This window comes from Cavia porcellus, unplaced genomic scaffold (genome assembly GCF_034190915.1).
Source record: "Cavia porcellus strain 051 isolate PalLab524CR breed Dunkin Hartley unplaced genomic scaffold, mCavPor4.1 scaffold_14, whole genome shotgun sequence".
NCBI lineage: Eukaryota > Metazoa > Chordata > Mammalia > Rodentia > Caviidae > Cavia > Cavia porcellus.
The window spans coordinates 41538681-41557166 of record NW_026947497.1 but is presented as its reverse complement, the minus strand read 5'-3'; the positions used below and the strand labels follow the sequence as shown (position 1 = coordinate 41557166).

The following is an 18486-nucleotide window of genomic DNA, read 5'->3' as shown; positions in this document are numbered from 1 at the left end:
CAGGAGGTGGCAGGAAAGGGAGGTGGGTGGGCTGCTCAGTCCCGGCTGTGGGCAGGATGATCAGGAAGTCTCCCTCTCCCCAGGAGCCGCCTCCTTGCCACCGAAACCCCCAGAGTGCACTGCTCCCACACAACTGTGGCCACACCCAGTGGGTCTCCCCGTCCTTTAGTGCTGCTGTTCATGGACTAAAACATACCACCAAGCAGAAAACAGCCCGTTATTTTATGTACTATCGAGGGAAAGAAGATGCTAATTCAATTTTTTTAGTTTATGGTAATGAACTATTATTTTAATTTTTCATAGTTTCTACCTTTCTAAAATGAACATGGCTTACGTTTTGTATTCTGAAATGCATTTTAGGTTAAGGTAATAGAGTTTAGCTATTTTCCTGATTCAAGTCTGTCACCTGATGAGGTTCACAACTGTCATTCACTTAAGAAATGAAAAATATTCTTTAAAACTAAAAAATACCTGATTCTTAACAGAAGAGCTTAATATTTGTATATTTATTGAGAAAGCTCTTTTAAGGTGGCATATTTTAATAATATACATACACAAGAAAGGAAATAAAGTATACATGTTAAGACTTTTCTGCACTTTCTTCCAAGCCAGATTGTTCTGAATGACTTTTCATCTTCGTCACCAAAATCTGGTTTTCCTCACCAATTTGTTTTGTTTTGGTTCCTCTGTGCCATACACTTCAGTATACTGAAGATACATTATCCCCATACTCTTGGTACACTAGGGTACCCAGATACCTCCCTTCCCTAACCAGCTACCTTTTCTCTGCCCTAACTAACCCGAGTCCTCAATGGAAAGTTTTCCATCATTAAGATCTGTATTTTTTCCTTCAGTGGTTTTGTTGTTGTTTGGTTTTTGGGGGTTTTTGTCTAGCTTTTTTTGGCTGTACTGTGTGTTTTACTAAGTGGTCTTTAAATGGTTTGCTGACTGAAATTCCGAGAAGCCGCCACTGCCACATAACTACGAAGGAGAAGTAAGGACCACATTCCTCCCCCTTCATGGCTGCCACCTGGTAGACAGCAACTGCAATGCATGCTCATCTCACTAATGTTCCAGGAAGAGGGAAGCAGCCAGGGCACAGGGTACGGTTAGCAAGCTTGGGGCACTGGGTCCAATCCATGGGAGTGGGAAAAATGTGGCAAGAAAGCTGTTAGTCTTATAAAGAAACAAAGCCAAGAGACAATGTTTTGCGGAGTCCAGGAGCAAGAGAAAGATTCTACTTCATCTCTGTCTTCAGTTTAGTGAATGATGCAGAAGGCACTCCACCTGACCCAGCTTCAAATAAAGTAGTCAAAACTCAGCTTCCCAGAATTCTGCCTTAGTACTTTGCTTTAATCCTTTTATGCTGAGTCTTCAATTTTTGGAACAGCACATAACATTGCAACATAATTTAAAAATTTCTCTTCGAATTCTTGTTAATTGAATTTTTCTAGATAATATATCAATTTCATGTGAAAATTCAAAATCGTGTAACCTTCAGCATAAATGGCCAAAGCCCTGAGTATTTTCATGACAGGATCTAAAGAACAATTCAGGTGTCCTGGTTTGTCCACCTCATGCAACAGAAGGTTCAGCTAAACCAATGGCCAAGGATGAATCAGTCCTCCAGATTACACAACGAAGTGAATGAGCCGGTCACATGCTGGCAGCTCTTGTGGGGAATGTGTGTGCGTGTGCGTTGGGGTGAAAAGGAAGAAGATCCAGAGCCAGTTAATTCCTCGGAAGAGGAGAACAGGCCCCGGGGATATGAAATACAGGAAATGCGAGTTTCAGTTGGGAAGTAGAATCTGGAGGAGAAGGCGGGGAGGCCACAGATGACGGTGAGTCACCCACGCAGAGCCACCGCGTCCTGGGTTAGGCCTGTCAGTGAAGGCCGGGGAGGGGATGGCCTCACTTGTTCTGGAATGCAGAATTGTGGTCCTCTGCACTGTAATCTCTACAGGATTTGAGGTGAGAAAAAAATTTAACTTGCAAAAGGTACGTTCCTGACAAGCAGATTTTATCACAGTGTCCTGACCTGACTGAATGCAGAATTGTGGTCCTCTGCACTGTAATCTCTACAGGATTTGAGGTGAGAAAAAAATTTAACTTGCAAAAGGTACGTTCCTGACAAGCAGATTTTATCACAGTGTCCTGACCTGACTGAATCATATCATAGGTTTTAAGGAGTAAAGATGAATATTTGAAACAGCAATGCCACCAAATGCTAAAGGTCAGTTCCAAGGGAAAAAAAAAATCCTCCTAAACAAGTCATGGACCTGAGAAATGTTTTCATCAGTAAGTGCAAAACAGATTTCCCACCATTTTGAATGTGCCAACAGAAGTCCATATAAAAAATGTGTCATATGATCTGAAGAACTGATTAAAATAACTTGATGACCTGTTTATTGTTACAATTACAGGACTAAAGGAATAATCGTAAGACTGGAGGAATAATCTTTCCAATGGCATACCATGTCCCACAAGTCTCCAAGTGATAAAAACTTGGGCTGTTAAAGATTATTTTTAATCTCTTGGTTGACAATAAAGTCATCAAAAAAAAGCCCTAGTTTAAAATTCATATTCAGGTAGATCTAGCTTGAAGATAAGGACTATCAAAGAAACCTCCCTGGCATCCAAGCCCATGGCTTGGCACATCTTAGTCACCTAGAGGGCTTATTACAGCTTGGGCCAAAGGACAGGCCCCAGAGTTTGACTCTGCAGGTCTGGGCAGGGGCCTGAGAATGAGCATGTCTCCTCTGTTTCCAGGAGATGCTGATGGAACGGGAACGCGCTCTGAAAACAACAGCCCTAGGACATACTACAGAAGGACAATCACGCAATTTTCTCCCCAGAGGTAAAAAAGAGAATTAACTGAGTTGAGTATTGTAAAGCTTATATTACCAGATTATAAGTTTTAGAATACTTTAGGACATTTCTGAAAGAAACAATAGTTTGCAACAAAAGTCAATGTCAAAAATGCAAGCAGTTATGAAAGAACCTGGAGGCGATGAAACAGTGGTGCGTCAGGAGTGAAGCCCGGCAGAGCAGAGCTGAGGCCCCACCTAACAATCAGAATCACCAAGCCACACATCAGCACTAGAGTTAGCACCTCCTCCGGACTCTTGTGGGACACAAGCTTAAGGCATATGGCCCAGCAGGTGTTCTCTGTCCCAGTGTTTTCACAAGAGTGAAGCCTGACAGAGGGAAAACACACACACATACACACACACACACACACACACACACAGCCCGGACTTGAAGGCCTACGGGCCTGCCTGGGAAAAGTCATCTTGCCCAAGTGGAGAAGGGATGCAGCAGGTGGACAGGGCAGCTGCTCGATCTGCCTGGTGCCTGCCAGCCCCTGCACCCTTGGGATCACAAGGAGGCACTGCCCAGCACCGTTTCAGGAATCTCTGGGCACCACTGCCAAGCTCTCCTTTGCAGACCCTCAGGCTCCCACTGCTTCAATTTGCCAGAACCCTCAGAAATGGTGCCAACACTTGTAGGCTAGCAAGGAAAATAAAATAATCCAATAAAGGGACCCATGTGGAGAAATAAACACAATATGCAGGGCTTTTTAAATAACATCATCTAGAGTACAGGGCTATTTTAAAAGCCCTTAGATTCCTGGACAGCTGCCCACCTCAGAGAAGTACACCACGTCCCACCGAGCAGAGAGAACATCCCCAGAATCCTGGCAGACAGTCGCCTGCCAGCCAGGCAGAGCTTCCGCGGGGCACACATGCAAAACGCTGGCATGCCCACAAGTCAGACTACTCGGTTCACAGTGTGGTCCTGAAAAGGACATGTTGGGCTTTGGATCAGGCAGGCACATCCGGTCAGGGAAACTGGACTTCTAAGTGCAGAAGGAAGTGGTGACTTCTTCATTAGACTACAGAGCTCCCCACTTCCTTCTCCAATACTTCGTGCTACAGGCTTTGATGTTTGGTTTTGCAGGATGCTAGGGACAGAACCCAGGGCCTCATCCAACACTAATAATTCATTTTTACAGCAATGCAGCCAGACCTTAAGATGGGGAGGAGGGATATACAAACACAATCTTCCCTGATGTTCAGATTCAGCCCGTTTCCCACTCAGGGAGGAAACCAGCACTTCAATCCATCTTTCCTTACCTAATTCCCATTCAGCCTTCAACTCAGCTCAGAATCCACCTCTCCATGAGGCCTTCCCCTAATTCTCCACTCCTGCTAAAGGTGCAAGCTTTGGGCCTGGGGACAGCCAGGGACTCCAAGGGGCAAAGAGCTACATCTCTGCTTGGCAAGGCCTACGCACACAGTGGTATCTGTTCAAGTTAATGCGCCCTATTTAAGTAACAGATTAGACACATGGACGCGGATACCTGCTGGCTCAAAACCAACAAAGAACTTGTTCCACTATTCAACCTTCAAGATAGGGGACGCTGTCCCTTTAAAACCCAAAGCCCTATGTAACATTTAAGATATGGAAAACTTTTGGAAATAGTTGTCATGCCAAGCTCGGCAGTGCATACCTGTAAGCCCAGCTGCTACAGGAGAATATCAAGTTACTGAGAGAAAGAGCAAGAGAGAAAGGGAGAGAGAAAGGCCAAAGACAGATCCATCCAGTTTAGACATAAAGTCCCAAGGTAACAACAGTCTGATTTAAATGTGAAGTTTTTCCACTTCTATGAATTTCATTATTATGCTTGAGAGGATGCTATTCAGGAAAACAGCATCTTAAGTATTTTTTAATGGAAAATTAAAAAGAATCAAAAATTCTTATCAAGGAAGAAAAAAAGAATCTTCTTAAAGTGACTTGAAGGTTACTCATGAAATTACACACTCATCATGAGGTAGGAGGGTCACTGGGTTTCAGCCCAACCTGGGCAAGTGAGTGAGACTTTCTCAAAATAAAAGCCAAAGGCTGGTGATGCAGCTCCATGGGGAAGTCTGGGCTCAAAAAAAAAAAAACAAAGTTACCTGGCAGATGTAATTTATTTGAACACGGGACACTGTTCTTACCAAGTGTCACCTTTCTGAGATACGTATTGAGGTATTTGTGACTGGAATGATGCAGAGCTTCCCATCAGAACAATGGGAGAACAGCAGGCACACACTGCTGGGTGCTGAGTGCGTGTGCTTGCGTGGTACTTTGCTCTACATCTGGGCATGCATGTTGTTATCCAGGCTGCAAAGAAGAATTTTCTGGCAGGCTGCGCTACCCTCCGCTGCTTTCTGGCTGGAGACAGTGCTCTGTCACTGGCAGGTGGTTCTCTCCTCACTGGTGGGTTGGAGCACCCCATGCTCTGGGTTTCATCCTCTACAGATTCCGCCCCTCTCACTACTGCCCATTTTGAGGACCCAACGCCTTCACACTCCTACCTCCCCAGGATAGAAACCCTACCAAGCACCGTCACACAGCCCAAGGTTGAACTCACAAGTCAGCTAACAAAAACTGTAAGAGCCCTGCTCTATCACACAGGCTGAGCTAAGGCCATATTCCAGTTTCTTGACTGCAACATTTCAAGTTGCCTAAAATGGAAACAGAATATGAAGGCAGGTGACGGTCACACAGTGTCTCTGTAGAGCTAAAACCTAGCTCCACTCTGCCCAGAACTCCCCTCTCCCAGACGCAGGACAACCTCACACAGTCCAGTCCGGGGCAGAAAAGGCTTGAGCTCTCTGCCACTTTCCATCTCCACCAACCGGGGCCCACCTCTGGCTTCTTTCCCTTCTCTGTTCTGCTCTGTAGCCTGCTATCAATTGTCAGCCATGCTTATTTATTACTGTCACCTCCTCTTCCCAGAGTCTAACTGCCACAAAGACAGAGACTTCAGCTGGGTGTGCCTAAGTGTTCTCAGACACTAAACAGTCACTCAAACGCAATGGGATAGCTATAAACACTTTCTGGATACACAGGATCCCAGAAAAGAACATCTAAACAACAAGGAAATTTGAACACACATACATGCACACAAATTGAAACTACTGATAAAGTAAGGCTCTCCATCACCAACCTATACCCATTTCGTGCAGTAGAAAGGTGACATCATGGCATTATTTTTATCCTCTATCATAGTTAGTCTTTCCTAAACAGCTTAAACTTCAGTAACTTGGGACCACATGAATAACAGCTGAATCCACCAGCATTTGCCAGAAAATTAGGCCCCATGGAAATTATGACATACACGAAATATATCAGAATTTAGGAGACAATACAAATTGTATGAGGGCCTTTAGAAAGCATTCATCTGTTAGTTTAAATTCCGATCAGCTTCCTCCTTCTACTTCACCCATACTCCAAGTCCACTGGACCAAAAGTCCCCCCACACACACATCTGCCTCCATCAGGCAGACCACAAAAACTTCTAGCAAGCTGATGCAGGGTGGGGACTCAGAGTGCCACATCTCACACACACCAGCTCTGCTTTATATGCTGCCACGTGATCTTGAACAAGGGCCTGTGCCACAGTTTCGTCAGGTGTAAAATAGGGTGCAATGATAGTATCTGCCTTATAGTCAATATGATTATGAAATGACTCAAAACTAGATAAGCAGCTGAGAACAGTACTGGCAGCCAGGTGAGATTATCTGTCTTAGTTACTGCAGCCACTACATCTGAGCCCACTTAGACACCTACACTGTACTGTCCCACACAGTGCTCATTCTCAAGAACCTAGAAAAATTAGGGATTTTTTTCTGCCATTGTTGTTTTTGTTTGAGGTTTTTGGTGTAAAGGACTGAGTCCAGAGCCTCATGCATGAAAAGCATGCTTTCCACCACTTCAGTCTGCAGTTTTTGTATGCCTAGAGAAAGCAGGGAGAATTGTGTGTCACAACTCAGTGGGGATCCTACTGTCGATCTCTGAATGAATGAGTATCATTAAAAAGGAAACATGAGCTCTTTAGAAAGGTGAGCAAACACTACATGCTATCCACAAACTTCACAGCTGAATAAGTGTTAAATAAAGTCACCGCTCAAGGGACAGGGCAGAGCATAAGGCCCATGGGGCACATCTGATGAAGGCAAGGGATTCTTCTTAGTGTTCTAATTGTAAAGTGTATTTCAGGAGCTTACAGGCCTGTCCCTCCCAATGCAGTGGAGAAATCTATAGTGATGAGCCAGGCCCAACAATCACCCTGCCTCTGAGCTGGCTTTTCTGCGTTTGGCTTCATAAGAAATTAATGCTCTGTCTGAGGTCCTATTTACATAAAAATCCTACTGAGAACTAGAGCTAAAAGCACCTAGCCCCCCATTTCATAGATGAAATGGTGTTTTGGTCTAAATGGCCTTGGCCCCTCCATTCTGGAACAATGAGACCCCAGAAAAGCCAATGCGACGGAGAGGGAACAGCAGGGTGATTTTAGAGCCTGACTCACCTCTGACATGTCTAGGCTGCTTAGAGAGTTAGGGTTGGATCTCAGGCCCGAAGTCCCTGAAATCTTCTTCTCAATGAGATCATGATTATAGTTCTTTCCACTAAACACCCTACTACATACACCCACAGATAAATGCAATCAAAACTTTTGCCAGAATTGGTTTTTAAACACTGATTTCCGCCCCCCCCCCATATGAAATCTGATTTACTGAGTTACATTCCCGTACTCACCATAATTTCTCTCTGTTCTTCGAGATTCTTCAAAAAATTTGAAAATTCACGTAAGGAGGCATCTGGAAGGAGAAAGGAGTCAGGATTGGCAGCGCAGGCCGAGGAGGGCAAAGCCGGCCTTACGAGATCATACCGTACCTATGCAGCGCTCATCGTCGGTCTCCGCATCACCGATGAACTCGAACTTGAAGTCTCTGAGTGAATGAGCAAACTTCCTCTGGGCTGCCGAGAGACCTGCAAAGTGGGGTACGAGCATTAGCTAGATTCACACTTGTAAACCAAGGGTTCGAGAAAATTCACTCCCTCTAAATGGGTAAGGGTACTGGGCTGCCCTGCACCTGGCCACTGAGATGGCACAAGCCAGTTCCCATCAGCCTCAAACTGGAACATCCCAAGTGGCCCCCAACTTCTGTTCCACGCCCTGGCACAGAACAGGCAATGGAGAACCACTATACACACAGAGACAGATAGATACAGACACACACCGTCTTCATCCTTAGATGGGATTATTTCACATCATCTCCCCAGAGCACTTACTTTACTTTTTCCTGCTCATGCAGAAATTTGCTCAGAATTTGCCCAATTCCAAAGTTCAGGCTATGGCTGAGAACACACACCTGATAGTACCTCTTGGGGCTGGGATGAAATCTGGCTGCCTGCCGGGGTTTCAAACATAAGGTCTTCCCAAAGCTCAGAGTTAGCCAACTAGGTGCTTTGTGCTAATTGCCAAATAACCACTCCAGCCAGTAAAACCCAGAAGATTTTAAAAAAAAAAGTTCACAAAAGATAGCAGCAGAGAATAATCCAAAGGCCAATGAAATGGTAGAAATAATTCTTCAAAAGAACTAGAGGTTGTTCTTTCTGTTCATTAGAGATTAAGACAACAATGGAAAATTCTAGTAGGTTAACAGCCATGAGTATATTTCTGGGCAGCATGTGGGTAAGCTCTGGGTTCAATCTCCAGCACTGCAAAAACAGGAAAGAAAAGCAACACTTGTACTCTTTGAGGGTTAGTCACTAACCCAGTGTGACACACCTACTTAGCTGGGAGCATAGCTCAGTAGTAGAGCACTTGTCTAACATCCATAAGGCTCTGCATTTGATCTTAGCATCACAAAAACAAGTAAATAACATGAATGAACATTTATTTTAAGAATGACATACCACAAAAGGTTTGGCGTATACATAATCTCATTCAATGTTTTCAAGAGATATACAAAGTGGAACTGATCCACATTTCTAACGAGAGCTATGGAGATACTAAGTAATTAGCACAATCAGTGCTGCACAGGTAACAACTGCCAAGACTTGCTGTTACTCTATCACTGTCTGTCCAGGCTCGCCACGAAGCTGCTCACCGACTCACGCTCTCTACTGCTGCTGCCGCCTCTGCACAGTGGAGACTAACAGTGTCCTATTATTTGAAAATAAAATTTCATCTCCAGCAAACTGAAGCCAGGAATACAGCTCAGCAGCACAGTGCCTGCCTGGCAAGCATGAAGTCCTGAATTTGATTCCAGGTACCAAAAAAAAAAAAAAAATTAAAATGGGGAAATGCAACTGTCAGCTACTGACTGAAGTCCCTACTCACTATCAATAAAAATGGACAAGGAAGAGAGCAAACCAGGAATAAATTGAGCATTGTTTCTGTAAGATCCTAAGATATAGGAGGGGTATATTTCTCTTTTCTCTACTGTATGACAGCTAACAAATGGAATGGAAATGAAAAATATTCTCATGTTATAAAATGCTAATTTTTTAACTTAATCATTAGGTATAAAACCTATCCCAAAGCTTCCAAAGACCAGCTGTTTGTCTTATTCCCAAACTTTCTAATAATGCCCACCAGCGCTTTCAGCTGCTGTCACATTTTGTTAATCAAACAGACTTTTTTGCATTCACAGCCAAACTGAGCTGAAGGTCCAGAGATTTCCCCATGTACCGCTCTCACACATAGGAACAACCTTCTCCACTGTCGGCATTCCCAACCATCGTGGTTTTTGAAAGTTTATTTCCCTCCCATCTAATTCATGTTTATCTTATGTTCTCAAGGTTATTTTCTCTTTATAGCGAAAGATCCATTGAGGGGCCTAAGGACAAAAGGCAGGTTGGAACATAACTTTGGATTTTACTTTCTTAGCCTTGATGGATGCAAGAAAAGCACAGTTGATGGTGTGCAACGTGACATACCGCAAGCGTGGTGTAACCCCCTCACCTCTCCTGACACAAGCATCTCTGCCATGCAACTCTGCAGCTCCTCCTATGAACAGCTCATCCATTTTCCCACTGCTCACACTACACAATTCAGGTCCTTTCACCTCAAGAAACTGCACTCCCCCATTCAGCTCTTAAAACCCTCTGCATGCCACATGAAAATGCCCAGGCCAGGTCTGCAGGACAGTAAGACTTGTGGACCTACGGACCCTTGCTTCCCTAGCAGCTGCCCACCACCCACAGGAGCTGGGCTTCTCTGGTCTTACAGGCAGCTGTGTGTGCAGAGGTCACGTCCAAACTGACATTCAAAGAGGCACTGCTTCACGCTGCCAGGTTTGGGAGTAATCACTTATAAAGAAACAGAAAGCCAGCACTGAATTTGACTAGATTGAGATTTTAAAGGCAAAAGAGTGAAGATCAGCATATAGTTAAATGGCAGGAAGAACTGTGACCCATCAGTTGCATAAGGCAGAACTCTAATAAAAAGAAAACAGGCAACACTCGGATAGGCATACTCTAGGAAAGGAAGTGAAGGCAGGTCCAGCAGCCCAAAGCCACATGAAAAATGCTCAATCCTTAGGGGTCCTAAAAGTGAACATTAAAACTTCAAGATACTTCAAAAGTTAGTTAACTCTGGCAACTCCAAGTGATGGTGCGATTTCATGTGTAGGATCAAATCCTCTAACCCTTCCAGAGAAAGAAAATTTGGCATTAGTTGTTTGTTAAGTTCTTTGACATTTTTTGGAAAACCTGATGATATTCTACAACCCAGGAATGTTGGCGAAATTCCAAAACAGCTCTCGCACATGGGTACCTGTGAATGTGTCCTAGAACCCACTGAAGGGGTCACAGTGATCTCCAAATCCTAGAGAAGACAAGTATTCGCCAACAGTGCAAATAGGTGAACTACAGTAAGCAGTTATACACTGTAAAGTTAAAAAAACACTAACTTGCACATCAACACAGAGGATGCTCACATTCTGCAGAGAAAGAAGCAGTTCACAAAAAGAATATACACAGTAGGGTTCTCTTACAGAGTTTTAAGACAGGCCACACTAAGGTAATTTTTTAAGGTATACATAGAGGTCATGAGAGCAGAGTAGCAAGTGAATCATCCTAACATGTTCGCCTCTGCATTTGCAAGAGAGCAATGGTATCAGAAAGGTACAAAGGGATGAAAGAGTTTATTTTCATAACCTCAGGGGTCCTGTCAGTACTTGGTTTAGCATTCTTCTTTAGGTTGCACAGTTGTGTATCAATGCCCCTACACTTTGCCATAATCGTACAGTTAATATTTGGGGGTACTGGGGATCAAATTAAGGGCCTTTTGTGTGCTATGTACATGTTTTACCACTGAGCTACAGCTCTAGCCCCAAAATAAAATTTTACAAACCATAGCTGGGTGTGGTGGGATATGCCTGCAATCCCGATACTCTGGAAAATTGAGGAAAAAGAACTACAAATTCAAGCACAGGATGGACAACTTAGCCAGATCCTGTCTCAAAAAACAAAGGGGCAAGGCTGGGGCATGGTGACATATGCCCATAATCCCCCACTCAAGAGGCTGAGGCGGGAGCGTCAGTGAGAGGCCAGCCTGGGCTACAAAGTGAGTTCCAGTCTGCCTGAACTGCATAGCAAGACCATGTCTCAAAACAAAAACACGGTGGGGTGGGCAGAGGGCTGGGGATGTAGTTCAGGATGATGGGCCTCGGCTTAATCCCCTGGAAGAGAAGGAGGGGGGCAAAAAAAACACCTGAAGTTTGGCTCTTTAGGCCATCTGAAATCAATTTTCTCTTGCAACATAAGCACAATGATTCTTAATCTGCCATACCAGCAGTCACCAGGCCACACACCCACACTGAGCTTGCACTAGGCTGAGATCCGTGAAAGCTGCTGCTCCCCCGGCCACATGCTCACTCTGCTACCCCGCAACTCCAAAGCTCAGCTCAAAACTCCCCCTCCTCCCACCAGCCTCCCCAAAACTCCACCACCCTCTTCACCACTGCTGTGCGTTTGTGCCCCAGACTGTTCTGGAGGAGGAGGTGGCGTCTCCTCCTTACCATCGCCTTCCTCGCTACACCTCATCTCCCAGAGATTGATTTACACTCTTAGGCCTCACGACACATTCCTGAAACACACAATGCAACTGTGAACCTGACATAAAGAGATGAGCATCCTTACAAACTTATCTCATGCTCCTATTGCATATATTGATATCAGGCTTATTTTTCATAACCAGAGAATATTCCATGTAGCCAATGTATAGTTTGCCAGGCATATGAGCTGATCATATGTATTTATCAATAGTTTTATTTATATATATAGAAATATGTGTTTTTAGATATTATAATCAACATACTGTATAAATTATGCCCCACTCTTGGAGCAATTTCTGAAAGTATTTTAAAGACAGCATGCCTGTGGCCAAAATCAATGCTCTCCTGAAAGTTCAATTTTAAATGTAACCAGTTTTGCAAAATTCATAACTCATAAGAGTAACTGGAATGGTTTATAATAATTTGACTGCATGAACACAGCTAATCTGCTATTTCTCCATCTGTAAATAGCAGTTAACCCCCTGCAGGAAGGACTACCTTTCCATCATTTGTTCATTTTGAAGTGTAAGCATTTTCTATCACTCATATTCCTATTGCATTTGATTGCTTCCTGTTACCAGTTTCTTATGTAAAATTTTACAGTTTAAATACCTGACCACAGCAAATTCTATTCAAGAATTACAAGCTTTATCACTCTCCCATTGTTTAGTACATTTTAAATTTGTTATTCAATTCAAGCTTTTACAGCTGTCTTCCATTTCCATACATAATATAAAATAACATACTTTCCTAAATTTAACACGGTCCATTAAATGCTTTTTCCTTCGAACCCTGTTATGCATGAAACTCACTGTTTCTGACTGACTAAATGCAAAGTACAGCAATGATTCTCTATTAGAGCCACAAGAAGGAACTAACCTTATTGGGTGTCTGCTACACACTTACTAAAATTATTTTATTTACTCCTTCTAGTGAGCCAGCAGAGTAGCAGCTGGTGTCACCATAAACACGTACACACACATACACAGAGGCACACGTGTATACATATACAGGTACACAGGGTCAGAGATGAGAGCCTTGATCAAGACCACAGGCCTCTTTACATGCTGATAGAAGAATATACTCCTGGCTCTTTCTGCAGACTTCCATCCATGCGTTCTCCTGACACCATTCTGACTCCAAGATAACTTCGTGTTATTCCCAGGCCCTCTGCCCAGTTCTCCACTGGCAAGAAACCATCAGCCTCCCAGTGGCTCTGATACAGAATTCCAACTCAGTGGAAAATTCGTATGCATACACCCCAGGCCCCATCCTCACCCTCACATGCCTGACAAAGCCCTGAGTACATACGGAAAGAGAGCACAGCTAACGAGAAAGGATTACTGGGCCTTGCACTCCCTCAGACTAACTTGTCACTGCAGGTATTTCCCGACTTTTGTTTTTAGGCCCTCAAACTACAGACAAATTGGAGGGAAAATATAGGTGAGATAATTCTCCCCAGGGTTAGAAGCAATCTGAGAGATGAGAAATATCTGAGACGTGGTGAGATCTAAGACAAGGAGAACCTAATCACAGTTAATTATTTTTTTAAACTTGGGGGCTTTGCCCAATAAATTTATGTTCTGATAGATGAAAATGAAACTTATACTATCCAGGTGTGGTGGCACATGCCTGCAATCCCCGCACTCAGGAGGCTGAGGCAGGAGGATTGTTTTGAGTTCAAGGCCAATCTGGGATACAAAGTGAGTTCTGGGCCAGTTTGAACTGCATAGTGAGAACTTATCTCAAAACGACTAAAAAATTTGTACCTATTAATGGGATAGCATGTAATGTTTGCAAAATGTATAAACTGTGAATTAGCAAAATCAGATTAAATATATTCCCCCCACTCACTCATTTCTTACTAAACACATTCAAAACCCTCTCTTCCACCTTTTTGAAACGTACAGTATGGTGTCATTATCTACAGTCACTTTATTATGTAGGAGCACACAAAAACTTGCTATGTTAAAAACAAACTTGTATCTAACTATAGGGACCCACCGGCCAACCTTCCCCATTCTCCCTTGCTAGTCTCCCCTGGCTGGTATACCACCAGCACTCTAGTCTCCACTTCAAAACACACTTTCTCATAGTCAACAAAGGAGTGAGATCATGAAGCAGTTATCTTTTGGTCTGGCTTATTTCACTTCAGGTTCTCTGCTTCCATCCAAGGTATCTCCAATAACAGGATGCCATTCTTTTTATGACTCAATAGTATTCCACTGTGTTCATGTACTACATGAACCATGCATCAGGTTATTTCCACCTCTTCCTCACTTTGAGTTCTGCAATGAACATGGAGGTGCAACTTTTTAATCAGAAACTTTCCTTATAGAGAACGTTCACCTCTTTGGTAAAAATTATTCCTATTTTGTACCTATTGTAAATGGGATTGCTATCTTGATTTCTATTTCAAATAGTTTGCTATTGGCACATAAAACTGCTACAAGATTTTGTATACTGATTTTGTAGCAAATAAAGGTGCTAAATTTATTATTTGTTTTTACTAGAATCTGAGGTTTTTCTACATGTAAGTCTATGCTGTGCGCAGTGACAATCTCACTTTCTTTTTCCAGTTTGGATGCCCTTTCTTTTTTCTCACCTGACTATTTTCGCTCACAGGATTTCCAGCACTCTGTTGAACAGAAGTGGTAAAAGTGGGCATCTTTGTCTCACTCCAGATAATAGAAAGCTTGCTTTCTGCTTTTCCCAAATTCAGGATGTTAGCTGTTGGCTTATGTATGGCTTTTTTATGCTGAGATCCGTTCCTTCTGTACTTCACGTTTAGCATTTTTATGGTAAAAGAAGGCTGACCTATGTCTCAGTCACTTTTTCAGCACTGGGACACAATACCTGACGCCCACAGCTTCAAGGAAGAGAGGTTTATTTTGGCTCGTGGTTTCAGCACACCGTCTCCTGGCTCCCAGGCAGGACTGCATGGCTGAGGGCATGACCAAGGGCAGCTGCTCACCTCACAGCAGTCATGAAGCAGCGAGAGAAGAATCAAGAAGCAAGGAAGGGAGAGATGCACACTTCCAGGTCACATTCTAGGCCCTACCTTCTGGGATCCCCACTCACGAGACCATGAGACTCTTGGGAACATCCTGAATCTAAACCGTAAGTTCTGCTCCTGGCCCCCAAGATTCAAGCACATCTCTATGCAAAAGGCATAGTCCATCTCTGAGAGTTGCAAGTCTTAACAGTTTCATCACCGCTGAAAAATCCAAGTCCAAAGTCTCCTCGGAGACTTAAAGGAAACTCTTAGCTTGAGTTCCTATTAAAATCAAAAACAAAGGGGTTTTTTTGGTCTTTTTCCTTTTTATCGGTACCAGGGATCGAACTCACAACTGCCTGCTTGCAAGGCAGGCGCTTATGCCACTGAGCTAAATCCCCAGCCCCTAAAATCAAAAATAAAGTTAAACACTTCCAACATACAACAGTGCCAGACAAACATTCCCATTGAAAAGAGGAGGAATAGGGATAGAAGGGAATGGGACCAAAGCAAGGCCAAAACCCAACAGGGCAAACAACAAATCCTGCACTACACGTCCAGTACCTGGGGCAAAAATGTAACTTCAGAGGGCTTGGGTAGCCTTGTAACTATAATTTTAACTGGTTGTAACTACCGTGGCCTCTTTCTTGGGGTGGCTCACTGAATGCTGCTTTCCTCAGCTGACATTCAGATTTCTGGCATCTGCAACTTCCTGGAATCTCGGTTGTAATTTTAGCTTCATCCTTACTGTCTCACACTGCTTCTCAGAGCATACTGCCTGGCATCCTAGGCCTTCTGGAACATGGGATGCCTCCCTGGCCCCACAACGATGATGCCAAAATCTGCTGCCAGTTCAAATGGAGGTGCAGAGGGGCCTCCTTGAATTATGGTTGCAGAGGTCTCTGAGTACTGGGAAGGCTAGGCTCAATAAGCTGGGTTCCCTAGGGCTTTTTCACAAAGCAGTGTTTTCCACTTTTGCAGACAAGAGTGGGTTTGCTCACTCAAAATATCATTCATCTGAGTCATTTGTTCTTGATTCTCAATGCCACAGTCTCAACGTTAGGTTTCCTTGAAATTCTTCCACCAGATTAATTAGTCCATCACTCTTAAACTCAGCCTACCTCAAAGTCTCAGGACATGGGCAAAATGTAGACAAATTTTCTGCTAGAGCATCATACAGTCTTGCATCCAACTTGTAGTAGAGTCCTTTTTCCTAACTGAAACCTCCTGAGCCTGGTCTTTACCATCATCTACATTTCTATCTTTTGAGCTCTGACCAGAATCAGGCTCAGCTTATAGGGTTCTATAGCATCTCCAGCTGGTATCTTTAGACCTTTCCAAAATTCTCCCTCAAACAAGTTCCAAATTCTTTTAAACAAACCACACTGCATCAAAGCAATGACCTGGCTTCTCTGGTACCAAAATATGTCTTAGTTATGTTCTCATCAGTAGGCCACAAACCTGACACAAACAATTTAAAGGTTGATTTTGGCTCATGGTTTTGGTCTACAGGCCAGGAAGTAAAGAGAAGCAAGGAATGAGGCAGGGAGATGCAGCCTTCCAAGTCTTGCTCCCAGTGACCCACCTGTTTAGGGCCTAGCTTGCCATGAGCCATGAGCTCTTGGGGGGCATTCCACATCTAAACCATTTATCCAAAATGCTTATGGTTTAGCTCTTCATTATATGATGTGGTGCCTCACATTTTGTATTTGGGTATGTTGGGAACATCCTTGCATCTCTGGGATGAATTCCACTCGATCACAGTGAATCGTCTTTTTTAATGTGCTGCTGGATTGAGTTTACTCCTATTTTGTTGAAATTTCTACACCTACCTTGATCAAACACATTGGCCTCTAGTTTTTGTTGTTGTTGTTGAAGTTGTATTCCTTTAATGATTTGGGTATCATCTTAATGCTTGTCTTATAGAATATTTAGAAGAATTTTTTCCTCTTCAGTTTTGTGGCATAATTAAAGAAAATTTGATACTAGTTGTTCTTAAATAATCTCCAGTACTCAGCAGTGAAGCTTTCTGTTCCTGGTTCCCAGGTTTTACTCTGCAGGGAGACTTTTTATTACTGATTCAAGTAATAAAAATTACTTGTTATTAGTCTATTTGGTTTCTATTTCTTGGTTATTTAAGCTTGGTAAGACGAATGTGTTCAACGATTTATCCACTGCATCTAGGTCAAATTTATTGGCATATAGTTGCTCACGATAATCTCTAATAATCCTATATATCAACAGCAGTTTATATTCAAGTTTGGAGAGTATCGAGACATTGATCCAAATCCCCACTGCTTGCTCTTAATAAATCCATACATGAGAAAAGCAGTTCTTACAGCAGAACTACCCTATTAATGACTTGAGCTAAGATCATGAAATAACAGATAAATGAAGGCATTTGGCTACACTGAGTGGGAAGCCTACTCTGTTCTTACTGTATTTCTAGGTGCATGATAGCTGCATTATATAAATACAGTAGGGACCTAACATTACAAGCATAGCCTTGGTCAAGGGGTAAGTCTCCAACTGCTTCAACTTCTATCCCATCACAGCAAGCACCAGTGGTGGTGTTTGAAGAAATGCAGCATGTTCTATAATCCAGGCTTGGAAAGAAAAATGAACAGTGAATAAAAGTGCTTTTCTCACTCATGAAACTTGAAGTACAGGATGTTTTAAAAATCATATTGGATTCCAAAGCTCTTTCTTAACTAGACAAATTGCACCAAGAAGCTCATACTTCTTTGCCAGGTAGAGACCCAAATAACTAGGCTATCAACCATGCAAAAGTCTGCCAAGAGAACTGCCCCTCTATTCCGCACATCAAAGCTCGCAGCAAAATTCGTCCATATTTTATTTACAGAGGAATGGATATAGGCTTTAAGAATTTCATATCCTTCATGCCAGATTCTTGCCAAGGAAATAATGATGGTGTTAATCCAAGTAACTTGGAAGTAAAACGAAATGCCTCTAAAACGGTGCACTGGGTTTTTTTAGTTTTATAAAACCAGCACTGGTGCTATACACAGCTGCCCTATGGCTTCTCTATACAAGACAAAAAAAAAAGGTAACATTTTATATGTTTTCAAAAACTAACATTCTCTAAAGTCCAGAGTCTATCATGGGGCAAGTCTAGGACTGAAGACCTAACTGTGGGCCATTCTAGTAGCAGCTCATGAGCCAACGGTCTCTGGTACCATTAAAGTGTTCCTGGCTTTAGCTCCCCAAGTCCAACACTCCTGAGCTGTCCATGCAGTGAGTTCTTCTTGGTTACAGAATGAACAACACCTGAAGTCACCAGAATAACTTCAAGTGACTAACAGAGCAAATGGAAAACACCCTGGGACTGATTACAAAGGTGCATATGCCTCCAAACAGAGTCATTAACCTGTCTCAAAAAGCCACAAGAGCACATGGTCGACTACCAAATACTGTGCTGTTTACCAAAACAGCCAATTAATTATGATGAATCCAGGCTGAGGATTTAGCTCAGCAGCATAAGTGCCTGCCTCGCAAGCGCACAGTCCTGAGTTCAATCCCCAGTACCAAAAAAAAAAAAAAGATGTTCTATTTATGATGAATTCTTCAGAA

General features: G+C 43.0%; 1 protein-coding gene across 5 annotated transcripts in view; it reads right to left on the bottom strand.

Moving 5' to 3' along the window:
- Arhgap10 (Rho GTPase activating protein 10) overlaps nt 1-18486 on the bottom strand; it is a 272424-nt gene that overhangs the window by 192574 nt on the left and 61364 nt on the right. For all 5 annotated transcript variants that reach the window (XM_063224386.1, XM_063224384.1, XM_063224389.1 and 2 more), the window contains 2 exons: nt 7729-7824; nt 7591-7652 (listed from right to left, as the gene is read on the bottom strand). In XM_063224386.1, the coding sequence (XP_063080456.1) occupies nt 7591-7652; nt 7729-7824 (158 nt within the window). The remainder of the gene's footprint in view (nt 1-7590; nt 7653-7728; nt 7825-18486) is intronic.